Genomic DNA, 14,159 nt, shown 5'->3' with positions numbered 1-14,159 from the left:
AAACAAATATGAAAATATTTTTTAAAATAAAAAAAAAAATTAATGAAAAAAACAAAGAGATTTGTAACTAACTAGGCCACTTTAAACATGTGATTTTGGATCTATCCTATATTTGACAATTTTTATGGCTATAGCCAAATGGCTTATTTGACAATAATTAAGGTCAGATTTGCCCTTATTCTTATTTATTAACAAATTCGTCACTTTCTATTTCCTATTTTTTTTCAAATAATTTTTTTTGCATCAAAACTTCAAAAATTCGTATATTTCTCATACGAACTCGAAATTGAGTGATTTCAGATCCTACAAATTCGTGGCGTCGAGATCTTCAAAAATAGACCTATTGTGTTTGATGAAAAATTATATTTATGTCGATAATTTCAAAAAATTTCAGTTATTTCCATATTTAAGGTATTAACGTGATTTTTCTACATCTATGGTATTAATCATGATTTTTCATCAAACATAATGGATCTATTTTTGAAGATCTCGGCGTCACGCATCCGTAGAATTTGGAATCACTCAATTTTTTGAGTTCATATGAGATAAATATGGTTTTTTTGAAGTTTTTATGTAAAAAAAGTATTGGAAAAAAGTAGGAGAGAGAAAACGAAGAATTTGTTAATAAATAATGGTAAATCAGACCTTAATGATTGCCACATAAACCTGTTGGCTATTTCCCTAAAAGTTGTGAAACGTATGCTAAATACAAATTTCATAATTTCATTTTGGTTATTTTGCTATACTGCCCTAAAACAAATATGTTAGTAAAAAAAACATTAATATCATTAATATAAAATTAAATTTATGTGTCAAAAATAGTTTTTTATACATAAAAAAACATATATTTGAAACATAAATATAATATTATTTTATTGAAATAGGGTTGGGCACGAACTGGACCTAATTAGGGTCCAAACCGAATTCGCGTTGGACTTTTTTGAGGGCCCGGTCAAGCCGGGCTCGAGGGTTTATACGTTAGGCTCATCCCATACCCTTCATAAATCCCGATTCTGCCCAACTTTTTTATTCGATAAAGGCTGGACCGACCCAAAACCTCTAAAAAAGATGACTGGCCCGATTAGCCCATGGGCGACCCGGCCCAATGAAGGGATTGCAACGGCTCAATGAATCAACTTTTAAACTGTCAAGTATATTCTTAAAAAACTAAAAATAAAAAAAAAAAATAAAAAAAGTCAAGACAGTTGGTATAGAAATATTTTAAATTATCCAAATGCTGGCTATTGAGTCATTTTTTTTTTCCAAAATCATAACTAAGAATATTAGTGTAAATATTTATTGATAAAGAAAATTACACATGTAAACTATTCTTTATATATATACATATATATACATAGAGCAACTCAAACGTTATAAGTTGTCAAATTAGTATGATTTCTCATATAATTTAGTAATTGTAAATCACGGACTCACATTTGAACCATGCTCTCTTCATCTCGTACGCCATGATTACGAGGCCTTAAGCTAGATGTGTACTATAACAGAAACTGTAAATTGTAAGCTCAAGTTTCTTACATATTCCCCAATTTTTTTTATTAACTTGTATTTTTCTAAAATTATTTTTGACATCAGTGTGTTTCTAAATTAAGTAGCTAATTATCAAAACTTCAGCGTATCCGATACATTGTTTTCTAAATGCTTTTCTGTTTTTTACTTCTTTTTTATTTACTGGAGAAGGATTTATTTCAATACACTGCTAACATACTTCATTGCAAAAACTATTGCTCATTCTCTATCAATAATAAATGTTGTCGATGGAGTTCGTAATATCCGAGACATACGTCAGTTGATCTTATTTCAATCACCAGGCTGGTTCCAACTTTGTTTGAAGGTCGAGCTCCAGGATTGATTTTTCAACATTTCAATTTCGATGCTCTATTCTTCTTTCCATCATAACCAACTTGATAATGATATATATATATATATATATATATATATATATATATATATATATATATATTATATACACTCATTTTGTTCAATCAGGTCAGGTCATTATATATATATATATATTATATACACTCATTTTGTTCAATCAGGTCAGGTCATTTGGTAGGTTTAACAATTAAGACACATACGGAAAAGGGGCGAACCAAAAAAAAAAAAAAAAAAAAACACGATGTGCCATCTGTTAAAAAGAAGTTGAAGATAAAAATTATAATAAAATTTAGGGCAATGAAGTATTACAGCCTTTTTAAGTTTGACTTATTGTGAAATAGCCATAGTTTGCTAATATTTTAAGAACTAGCCGCTGAGCTTATTAATAGTATGTGTGATGACAAATTTGTCCCTTTGTTATAATATTTAATCATTTATATCAAGAAAAATTTACAAATCAAGTCAATCGCTAGCTTTTAGCACAATTAATCTTGATTGAGATTTGACCCATTCTTTTCACTTGACGTGGGTAGATTTTAGTAGGCAACAAAAAATACTTTGATATAATTGATATATGCCTCTCTCTCTCTCTCTCTCTCTCTCTCTCTCTCTCTCTCTCTCTCTCTCTCTCTCTCTCTCTCTCTCTCTCTCTCTCTCTTCTCTCTCTCATATTATCGAAACTAAAAGATGAAAGAATACGAAACCAGGAAAACGTTAGACTGTTGTGAGTCAAATTTAACAAAAAAAAAAAAAATTAAATTTTTTATTTATTTATTTATAAATCAATAAATAATCGGAAAAATTATTAAATAACTTCCATACATTGATATGTTGATTGTTGAGTTATAAATAGATATAAGTGTTACGATCCGCATTCGATCTCAAAACAGGAGCTTTGTATATCTTTCACCGAATTTAGTTTCCCTTCTTTCGAGAGAGACTAAACTTTTGATGATTGATTATTGACTGCATTTTTCATTAACTTAAAATCTTATAAATAGACCTAAGTTTACAATCTAATGGGTCTAGCCCAAAATCATAACCTTAGTTACATAAATAAACCTAATTAATTACTCTAAATTTGAAATAATTAATAGGCAGAATTTAAAAACTAATTACAGAATATAAAACCCTAATTCCGTAATTGAAAATTCCTAATTTCCTAAACTAATAACTCTAGATACTAAATACATACCATAATAGTTTATTAATAGATGAAAAACATGGTTTATTTGGTTTGTTTATTTATAATTGGTATTGGTCTTTAAAAAGACTCTGTACTTAGGTTACGATAGTTCAAACTTCAAAGTTGTTTGTCTGGTTTTATAAAAAACTTTAATGATAGATTTATTTTAACAACTAGTGTTTATGATATGATAAACCTTGATACATAGTTTGCTTGTAAATTTATAAACGAAATTATTATATGTTTGTTGGTGAATTGTTACACAACAAATTGTTTATTACTCATATTGCACCTCGAAAAGATATGCATAATCAGGTGTGAAAAAAAAACGTTCATGTAAATTATAATTGTGAGCTTACATAAAGGAAAGCTAATTAATGCGGGATTTGTAAAAGAAACATAATTCAAGTATAGTTCTAAATTAAAACAAGAAATCTATCAATTAGTCACACTTAAAAAATAATGAATTATTTAAAAAAATCTTATAGATTTTTCGTTCTTTGAAGAAACTGTTTTTCCCAAAGAAATAAATTTGTAACTAAAAATTAGGAATAGAATATTAAACATCAACCTAAATTAAAAGTACCAAAATTTTAAAAAGGTAAATCGATCGATTTTTAATTTCTTAATAAAATAATAAAGGATAAAATAGTAAACGGAAAAAATAATTTTGCCTAAAAAAGTGACAGTGGCTTTTTATCCAAAGAAATTAAACCCTTGGATATTTTTTAATTGAATTATTTTCAAGTGACATTTATTGAATAATTTCTCTAAAATTGAAGTGAGGCTAAAAAAATTATTTTTGAAATAAATTCACAGATGTGGAGATTTCGTAATTGAGCCATTGTTTAAGGGGCATTCAAAAATTTTAACTTAGAGCATCTCGAGCCCACTCCATACTCAAGTGAGATATGACAAAATAAAATTAGATTTGTTCAAATCCAATTTCATTCATAACTCCCTTATGGAGTGAATATAAATAATAAACTCCAAATATGAAATTTCACTACCTATCAAACTCCATTTTAAAGTTAGATTTTAATAATATGAAACTCGTTTACCTAATTACGAGTCAACCATATTACTCCATCACGGGAAAGGGGCTCAACCAGGAAATATACATCCAGTGCCAATTGCTAAATATAAGTTAAAGATAAAAATTATAATACTATTTAAATGGGCACAAAATAAATTATTTTAAAATAAGTTTTTAGACGTATCGAAATTTCGTAATTGGGCCATTTTTTAAGGGGGAGTTAAAATAATCAAGGTTTAACTTAGAGCATCTCAAGCCCACTCCGTATTCGAGTGAGATGTGTCAAACCAGCTCAATTATGAACTCCATTTATCACTCATTTATGGAATGAATGAATGAATAATGAAATTCCAAATATGAAATTTCACTATTCATTAAACACTATTTTAAAGTGCGATTATAATAATATAAAATTTATTTATCTAATAAAAAATCAACCACGATACGTTATTATATTTATATATTTTATGTAAAATTGTATTGATTTATCACAAACCTACATATGAAGTTAGTTTAGTCTGTTCTAATTTGATATGATAATTAATTTTGATATGTAAAAGAGAGTAATTACACTAGAAAAAAACTTTTAAAATACTAATTTTCATTGAAAACAAATTAGAAAATAACTAACATGACGTACACATTATAAATAAATAATATCAGTAGTATTATTGCATAGTGTTACTTTATAAATTTTTCCAAATATATAATGTGTATTGTTACATGTTAAATATATATATATGTAATGTGTAATGTATGTAAATTTTATAAAAATAAAAAATAAAAAAAACATATATAACATTGGATACAAAAGATAGAGGTTAAATATATATAGGCTATAGTGTAATAATTGAAAACTTGTTAAAATTATTGAAATAATGAAAAAATATGAAAAATATATACATTTTATTGTTGGAAATGGAGTATTGAGATTGAGATACTTGACATAAATTGTATTTTGAAGTGCAAGAAGTTGCATTCTGGAAGTTTTGGTCGTAGATGATTTAATGTTAAATGTATACGTAAATTATCCTTGAGTACCTAAAATACCATTACAATTAATTTTTGAAACAAATCTATAGATCTCTTTTTCATATGTTCAACGGTCAAAATGTAATTTGTGGATTCGTAACCACATATTTGGGTCATGATGTTATACTCATTTTGTTCAATCAGGCCATTGGGCAGGTTTTATAATCATATAATGGAATTTTTATTTTTGCCTTGACAAGAATGGATTTTTTGTCATGCTTTTCTAGAGAAAATACCCTTCAGACTGATATATTATTTGAAACAAATTTTCTCATTATCTCACATCTCTATCTTATTCTTATCTCTACCTCTTATTAGTGCAGTCTTCACTCCCTGACTATCTCCAATGAGAATAGACGAACTCGCCCAAAATCAAAAAAAGAATTTTAATTTGAATCCTATCATCAAAGAATGTATTATGCATTATCTAAATTAATCAAAATTAATCGTATTTAATTGAAATAGAGGCAACAACTCTTTTTAGAGCTGCCCCAAAAAGAGTCGGTGTTGTCCTAAATTCTAATTTATTGGGAGTTATTTGTGATTGTTTACGATTATTTGCGATGAAATTCAATCTTTGTGATAATTTATGCTTATTTGTGATACAATTCTTCAATAAATAGAGTAAAAAATGAAAAGAAAAAAAAATTCTTAAAATCTATTTTACGCGTGTTTGTCGGAGATCGTCGGATATCACCGGAAATCATCGGGTATCGTCGGAGGTCGTCGAAAGAGTGAGAATGAAGAGAGTTAGAGAGATAAGATATGTGAAAATTGTTGAAGAAGTATTTATTTTTCTTCAAAAAATGAGACAAAAGTCCAGTTTCAGAAATTGGTTACGTAAGCCACCTAAACTATAGGAATTGTAAATTAGCCAACTTTTGGTAAATACTTTGTAAATAGCCGACTTGCATACGTGACAGCCTATTAACTACTTTTTTTTTACATGTTTGGCTGGATTAAATAAGTCTTTTATTAATCTGTTAATAAGTTAACTTGGCTATTTACAAGAAATTAACGAAAAGTGGGTTATATCTCAATTCACTGTAACCGTGTGGCTATATAACTTAATAACCCGCTAGACTTATCTTTTTATTTTGGGCGGTGTTGATACGTTATTTGTTGGCTTTATTTTTTAGTGCAAGTTGTGTGGAAAGATGTCGGTCGTTATATTTCTACTTCTGGTGTGACATCTTTCCTCCTGTGTGAAGACTTTATTTCAGGCAAGTTGCCAGTTCTGACAGATTGTCTCGCTGGTGACTTGATTAAGAAATATTGCCTCGCTGTATCTACTCGCTGATGTCTTCATTATAAGATATCTACTCGCTGATGTCTTCATTACACGATATTTGCCTCGCTGGTGACTTAACTATGTGATATTCGTTTGAGGCCGGGTAAGAGATTCTCTTCCAGGATTGTGAAGCTGCTATAAAAGCCATGCGTTCCCCCTTAGCAGCCTTAACGCTTTTGATAAATCACTCAGAGCTCTTAGACGTGCAAGACCGGCGGACTGGGAGGCTGGGTGTTTTGTTGATAGCGGTGTATTCTCTTAAACACTATTCTACAAAGATTGAGTGTCTGTGAGAGTTGGATTTTGTGTTCTCGTGATTGAAGACTCACGAACTGCTGAAGACTAAAGGTCATCCGAGCCAGGCGGTTGCTCGAAGGGTGGAATTGAGATGGAGCTCAAATTCAGGGGGAGTCCCTGACTAGGTGATCACTGGTGGTAATAGTCTCTAGGTTTTATTGATTTGTTGATTGTAATCATATATAAACCTTGTGTGTACTATTGACTACAAGATAGTGAAATCCTTTCCACTGGCAGCGTGCCATCAGACGTAGGTGTATTTCACCGAACTGGGTAACCATATCGTGTGTATTTCTTTTACTGCACTGTTTGTTGTTTATCCATAATCTGCGTTCAAGCAAGTTGTCGGACACATTGTCAACACATTGTGTGCGACATCTTGTCTTTGCGACTAATCGGAATTTCAGGCGGGATTAATACCCATGACCTTTTGTATGTCACCCTTTTTTTTCTTGTTAACCTCCTTTTTTCCTCTCAATCTATTTTACCCATACGTTTTGTATTTCTTTCACCTCCAAGAGCTCCATAATCATATTTAAAATATATTTTCCATCTTTGGAAATATTTTGTTTTTTATTCGTTCTTTCGGATGATTTTTTATGTATGTTGGAGTGTTTATTAAAGAACACAATGAAATTTGCCATATTTTGTAATGATTAAATCTGATGAAAATAGAAAAAGTGAAATCACGATATTCTCTGACTTTTTTAGATAAATCAGTTAATTATTTATATTTTCCATTATCTTCTTCAATAATATGTATACATCCATGAATATATTTGAAAACATGATGAAATAATTTATTTTTAAGGTATAAAACTTCACTTGGTAGTTCTAAATAGATTTTGAATATGATTACTAGAACTTTTTTTTTTTTTTTTTGAGAAGTGGTATTATTGGCTAAGATTTTTTTTTTTTTTTAAGGAAATTAGATGATTTCATTAATCAAATGAGGTCTTGAGAAATCAGAGACCTAATACCAGGGGGAACATCACCCTCGTAGAATACACGATCAGGGAAGGAACATGACGCTCTAGCAAGAGAGTGAGCGACAACATTCGCAGACCGTTTGATGACAAAAACAATAACAACATTTGGTAAAGAAAACATTAAGCTTTTACAATCCTCAATAACTTGACCAAAATGAGAAAGAAATCTCCCTTGCTGAAGTAGCGCGTGGACCGCTCGCTGGCAGTCTGATTCCAGGATAACTTCTCCCCAGTTATGGCGTTTAATCCAGCTCAGGGTCTCCCGGATTCCAATCGCTTCAGCAACCACCCCAGGGTAACTCCCGCAGCCCGCCCGGATCATCCTCCCTTGGCAATCCCTTACCACAAAACCATACCCCGAGGTATGTATGAGATTACCATGAACCTCTCAACCGAGGTATGTATGAGATTACCACTAGACCAAACTAGTTACCACATGATTACTAGACTTTTGAAAGTGAAAAAAGATAAAAGAAAGAGATGTAAGTGATTGACTTTCAAGGGTAAAAAATGAGGCCAAGAAAAAATGTGGTATTGAAGATCAATGATACCTTCATCTAAAATTGAAAGGTAAGTCTAGTTTAAATATTATGACATTATTAAGTCTATTTTTATATTTTGATACATTAATTAATCTAATTTGAAATTTTGTTTAGTCAAAGACAAGATGTTGCACACAATATAGAGTCAATGCATGCGATAATATATTCTGATGCAATAGATGAAAAATATAAAGCAATGCGTCGAAGTAAATAACACAAAAAATGGTAACAGTTCGGTGCAACGTTACATACTCTCTGGGGGACCGTTTGCCCAGTGAAAAAGAAATTCACTATATGAAAAGTAGTCAATAGTACACAATTGTCTTATATGAACAATCCCCGCCTCAAGGTTATTTTTCTATTACTACCCATGAATTTCAAGTCAGGCGCCCATGAATCTGAGCTCCCCTCACTTCCACTCTCAAAGACTTTCCCAATTGTTTTGTTATCTTCGATGTCAATGCTCATAAATGCTCAATCACAAAATCACGAAACTCAAACAGTACTCCAACGCTTTATGAGACATATGGATAGCATCTAGAGAGTCACACCACACAACTCGTTTCTCAATCTGTCGATCTAGCACATGTAAGAACCCTAATTATGTGAATGAACGTATCAAGAGACCATTAAGGACATTACCTTTTCTTTTATAGTGGTCAACACTTCTGAAAGTCGAAATAGGCTTTCTTTACTCATTGTACGTGGATAAAATATATGTAAAAGGTCTTCCACGTATCATTATGACGAAACAAGAAATTTACGAGAAATACAAATTTTGCATACATTGGCCAAGATGTCTCAATATATTTTGGTGCAAGACATCTTGCCGAGACAAACTTGCCATATAAATAAGCAACAACACACGTAACAACATAGTTAATGAAAATTTCTAGGAAAAATACATTTGGAAACAAAGCACGCACTCCATTAAAAAAAATTGAAGAGTACTCAGAGAATGTATTAAAATGCTAACAAATTTTAATTAAGTGGGGTAGACGCCAATAAACTAATTTTCATTACGTCAAATAACATGACGATCGTAATTTGTGTCGTAGGTGTGAAAGTTGTGTTTCGTCATCATAACACGTCAGCAACAAACTCAAGAGCTCGGGCTGGAGAGTTAGTTAGTATCTGCACATGGTTTTTTAGGCAAGTTATAACTAGGGTAGTGTTATATAAATACTAGCTTGTGTAATTTCTTGTGATCGATTCATTCATTGTGTTTAGATAAGTAAAATCTGAGAGAGAGTGTTAGAGATCAAGAATAGGGTCTTGATCTCACGGGAAACATGAGAGATAAATTGCTATGAGGCTGTTTGGGTTTTCTGGGTTGAAGCTTGAAGCCAAGATCAAGGGTTTGATCGGATTTGTACTTGTACTATGTTGAAGATAGTGGATCATCGAAATAGAACTCTCTCGAGGCCTGACTGGACTAGGATTCAGAACCGAACGAAGATAAATCAACGTGTTTTCTTCTTCTTCCTCCTCTCATTCTTCGTGTGTTTTGCTTCGCGCAAATAACTTACAATAGAAGTTATCGTTGTTTTTATGTTTTGATATGTTTTTCTATTTGAAATCTTCTAAAATTGTGTTTTTCCGCGTTCAATTCTTAACCGTAGGTGTTAAGAACAACACATGTAAATTATAAATGACTTAGTATGAGTGATAGTATCTTCTGAGTGATAGTTCAATTCCCATAGAATGTAGAAATTCTTACTTGTTTGAATCTCGAATGAAATTCCTCTAAAATTTGTGATTAAATGTGCAATGTAAGTGATGTGTATAGTGTTAGATTGAAAATATTTATATATATATATATATATATATATATATATATATATATATATTTAACTTCATAGCCATTAGTTCCCGCCTATATAGCGTTCAAAATACTTAAAAAATAACACTGAGCAGAGAATAGCCAACCTACCATTCAACAGTTAATAACTACCTTTCAAGTTTCAACAGTTAACAACTACCATTCTTATCCTTCTACAGAAAATAGCCAAACTTAGACCACTATACCAAACCCACCATTTACATTTCATTTTTCGTCTCAATTTCACCCAAAAAAATTAAAAAATAAATAAATAAACTCTGTATAGCAGATCCGACCATGCTCAAAGGCAAGATCAAGTTTCCGGACCGACTCGGGAGTTTCGTCACTGGACCCGAAGGGGAAGAGATTGTGGGGTCCGATCCGGTTTTCGAGTCCGGAGAAGAGCTCGAGACTTTCAGGCCCAATGTCGGGTTTCACGATGCCAAGGAAGACCGAGGTGAATCGGGCCCACAGGCCAAGCCCGATCAGAAAGACTCTGTGTCGAAAGCCATTGCTGTGGATGAGAAGAGGTCTAATCTTGAGTACGAGGTGAGAAATAAATTGAGATTAATTGGTAAAAATATATAAAATATTTCAAAAAAATTTATTCTCTCTTGGAAAATAATTTTTTGATATAAAGTTTTCGGTTTATGGTTAGCTTTCTCAGGGAGAGATTAATTTGGAGAAGCTACAAAGAGTAGCAAGTTCAGGGCTTCCTTACGAAGGAGGTTTACGTGCAACAACTTGGAAGGTACTTAGAAATGATTTTTCACTTCTAACTGCTTTTTATTTTTGCTATTATGATCACTTTCTTTTCTAAAATTTCGGATTTTTGTTTTTGTAATAATATGTGTAGTTACTGCTGGGATATTTACCTCCTTCGCGCGATTTGTGGGAAAAAGAGCTCTCTGAAAACAGGTCGAAATACGCTAAGCTCAGAGAAGAGCTTCTCTCGAGTCCTGTAAGTAAGTACGACTGAGAAGGAAGTTTATTATGGATCAGAAGAGAATCCACTTTCTCTTCCGTTCAAATATCCCATGTTTACTCTACATATTTTGATTGTGTCTTTGATTACTGATCGAAATATCGAATCTAGACAGTCAGAGTTCAGAAGAAGAAAAGACCAAACTACCGATATTGACGTCGGCGTCGAGGGACAGCTGGCGAGAGAGAATGTTTCCCAGGAAGATCATCCTTTGAGCCTTGGAAAATCTAGTGCTTGGAAACAGTACTTTGAGGTTTTTATTTTTATTTTATTAAATTATTATTTCGTTACCCATCTTTTAATCAACCATGGCTTATCAATTTTTTTTTTTTTTTGAAGCATCATGAGATCACGGATCAGATAGATCGCGATCTCCAACGTACTCATCCCGACCTCAGATTCTTCTCTGGAGGCTCATCTTCCAGTAAGAAAAATAGGGTATCTTCATATTCTTCTTTTCCTTTTCCTTTTCCAAACCTCGGCAACATGTTACTTGTACCCCAAGTTTTCCTTTTCTTCCATTTCAGCAAGCAATGAGGAACATTCTCCTACTTTTCTCAAAGCTCAACCCAGCGATACGCTATGTTCAGGGAATGAACGAGGTCTTAGCACCGATATTCTACTTGTTCAGCACCGATACAAATGAGCAAAATGTGGTAAAATCAATAAACAAAGAAAAATAAGTACTTAACTTGCAGCACAAGTAAACTCATGAAGTACTAAATTTCGGAATGTGATGTTTGTTTTGTTGAAAGGAAAACGCGGAGGCAGATAGTTTTGCGTGTTTCGTTCGGCTCTTGGGTGACTCGGTGGACCATTTTTGTGAGCAGTTGGACAACAGTGCGGTCGGGATTCTCTCCACTCTCGCTCGCTTGAGCGATTTGTTAAAAGCGAATGACGAAGAGCTCTGGACGCATCTCGAGCTCTCTTCCAAGGTCTTTTTTTTTTTCCCCAAAATCTATCCCCGTATTCTTATCATTTGTATGTATGTTTTTGGTTGCTTAGCGTAATAGTCCCCGAACTATTATGTGACAGACATTTTGGTCCCTAATAAATTCTTAAAAATTAGTAACTTAATTCTTAAAAATGTATCATTGAAATAAAATATTACTCTAAAATTTCAGAATTATTTTAACTTTTATTCAGTGGTTTTGATGGTCAGAATATAGTCCTTAATTTGTTTCTTGTCTTAAAATTAACAAGTTTCTTGAGTTTGTATGTGTTTTAATAGCAGTTAAGATGGAAAATTCATAGAAATTGTTTTTTTTTAAGTAAATAATTAAAATGCTGCCAAATTTATAGTTTCATAATTATTTTGCTTAAAAAAACAAGTTACTGTTTATCTGATGAACAGGTTAAACCACAATACTACGCATTTCGGTGGATCACTTTGCTATTGACTCAGGAGTTCAGTTTCCAGTCTATAATGAGGATTTGGGACACTCTCTTGGGAAACCCTTTTGGGGTTCAGGTCTCTCTCTCTCTCTCTCTCTCTCTCTCTCTCTCTCTCTCTCTCTCTCTCTCTCTCTCTCTCTCTCTCTCTCTCTCTCTCTCTCTCTCTCTCTCTCTCCCACACACACACACACGATTCATAGAGCAAAGAAGCAGTGTTTTCTTCTTCTTATTCTTAATGCAGGATATGCTATTGAGAGTGTGTTGTTCGATGCTTCTCTGCGTGAAGAGCCGATTGATGAGCGGTGATTTCGTGGCCAACTTGAAGCTGTTACAGAACTATCCGGACATCAACATTGAACACCTTCTTCAAGTGGCTCGAGATCTCAGTCCCGACACTTCTTCCTATCGCTTGTCACCGTAATCCGCCATTAATTTTGTCATGCCAAACTATAGAATTTGATTTTTTTTTTTATTATTATTGGCTATAGTCAAATTCAAAGTGTATTTCATAGTCAATCTAATTAAGAATAAAAAAAATACTCAGTCATGGACAAAGGCATACAAATTTCATAATAGATTAGAGGGAAAACATTGTCAAATGAATTGATGAAATAGTAAGCTTTGGGATGTACCAAAGTTTCAAAGCTGAAAGTGTAGAAATAATGATAACAAATTGAGAAGATAAATAAGTAGCTATGAAAATTCTAATAATAAGCAAACACCAAGTCAACCTAATTTATGGTCTGCAATAGTTTGATTTATGTTCATGCTCTAAAAAAGTCATAATTTATGGAATTCATATATATTATATGTAATTTTTTTTTACATATACAAGGATATATAATTATATGATCAAACTGCATATTGATAATACCTTCGTACATTCCATTTTTCTGCAAAAGAACACCCTCACTTTATAATTATGCAAAATATTACATAACATTCTAAATTTCTGCAAAATAATACCCTCACTATTTAACTGTGCAATTTTTTACCCCCACTTTTTAAATTTATACCCTATTCTAATTTATTATATGACAATCAATACTATAAATTTATACCCTATCTAGGTCAATTTATTTTCAAATTTGCATACCAACAAAATAGACTTATTAGCTAAATAATACCCTCACATACCCAATTATTATAGTATTAATTGTCATATACTAGCTAAATTAGAATAGGGTATAATTTGGAGAAATTTAAAAAGTTGGGTTAAATTTGCACAATTAAGGGTATTATTTTGCAGAAATTTAAAATGTTAGGCCATTATTTTTCACAATTGAAAAGTGAGGGTATTATTTTGCACAAAAATGAAACATGAGGGTTTTAATATATACTTTAATTATATAGAGACTAGGCTCCATATACATCATCAATTGCTATTCAGTGCCTTGGGAATCGTATTACACACGAGATTTCATAATTAGTAACTAATAATAATAATAATAAAAAAATAAAAAAAAAACAAACAAACTACGTGTTGCATTGGCGTATGTTTTATGACCGTATATATTCTTTAAAAACTGTATTATTTATATACTGGTGTCCATTAATTACTATTACTTTAGGCATTTGAATTTTTGTGTTTAATGATTTTTTTTTTTATCGTGGATAATTGTGACTGCCTTTCTATTAATTAAATTCCCTTTCTCAGCCGCCGTCGCCGACATAAAAAATCCAAC

The 14,159-nt window shown here is 31.8% G+C and overlaps 1 protein-coding gene across 1 annotated transcript; it reads left to right on the top strand.

Moving 5' to 3' along the window:
• The first annotated feature begins 10,187 nt into the window (after nucleotides 1-10,187).
• Nucleotides 10,188-13,054, top strand: LOC149397984 (uncharacterized). Its single transcript, XM_089615372.1, has 9 exons — nucleotides 10,188-10,643; nucleotides 10,753-10,845; nucleotides 10,951-11,055; nucleotides 11,195-11,332; nucleotides 11,419-11,517; nucleotides 11,607-11,735; nucleotides 11,835-12,014; nucleotides 12,434-12,550; nucleotides 12,716-13,054. The coding sequence occupies exons 1-9, from the start codon at nucleotides 10,392-10,394 to the stop codon at nucleotides 12,893-12,895; spliced, it is 1,293 nt and encodes a 430-aa protein (XP_089471498.1). The 5' UTR covers nucleotides 10,188-10,391; the 3' UTR covers nucleotides 12,896-13,054.
• Nucleotides 13,055-14,159: the final 1,105 nt, after the last annotated feature.

The sequence above is a fragment of the Urtica dioica genome, chromosome 5 (assembly GCF_054948205.1).
Source record: "Urtica dioica subsp. dioica isolate 48M chromosome 5, U.dioica_male_clone48M_v1_H2, whole genome shotgun sequence".
NCBI lineage: Eukaryota > Viridiplantae > Streptophyta > Magnoliopsida > Rosales > Urticaceae > Urtica > Urtica dioica.
This window is presented reverse-complemented; position numbering and strand designations above follow the sequence as displayed.

Coding starts and splice junctions, on each gene's coding strand:
- LOC149397984 (XM_089615372.1), top strand. CDS start 10,392: ATGCTCAAAGGCAAGATCAAGTTTCCGGACCGACTCGGGAGTTTCGTC. Junction 11,518..11,606: donor CTTCCAGTAAGAAAAATAGG/GTATCTTCATAT, acceptor CTTCCATTTCAG/CAAGCAATGAGGAACATTCT. Junction 12,551..12,715: donor GAAACCCTTTTGGGGTTCAG/GTCTCTCTCTCT, acceptor TTCTTAATGCAG/GATATGCTATTGAGAGTGTG.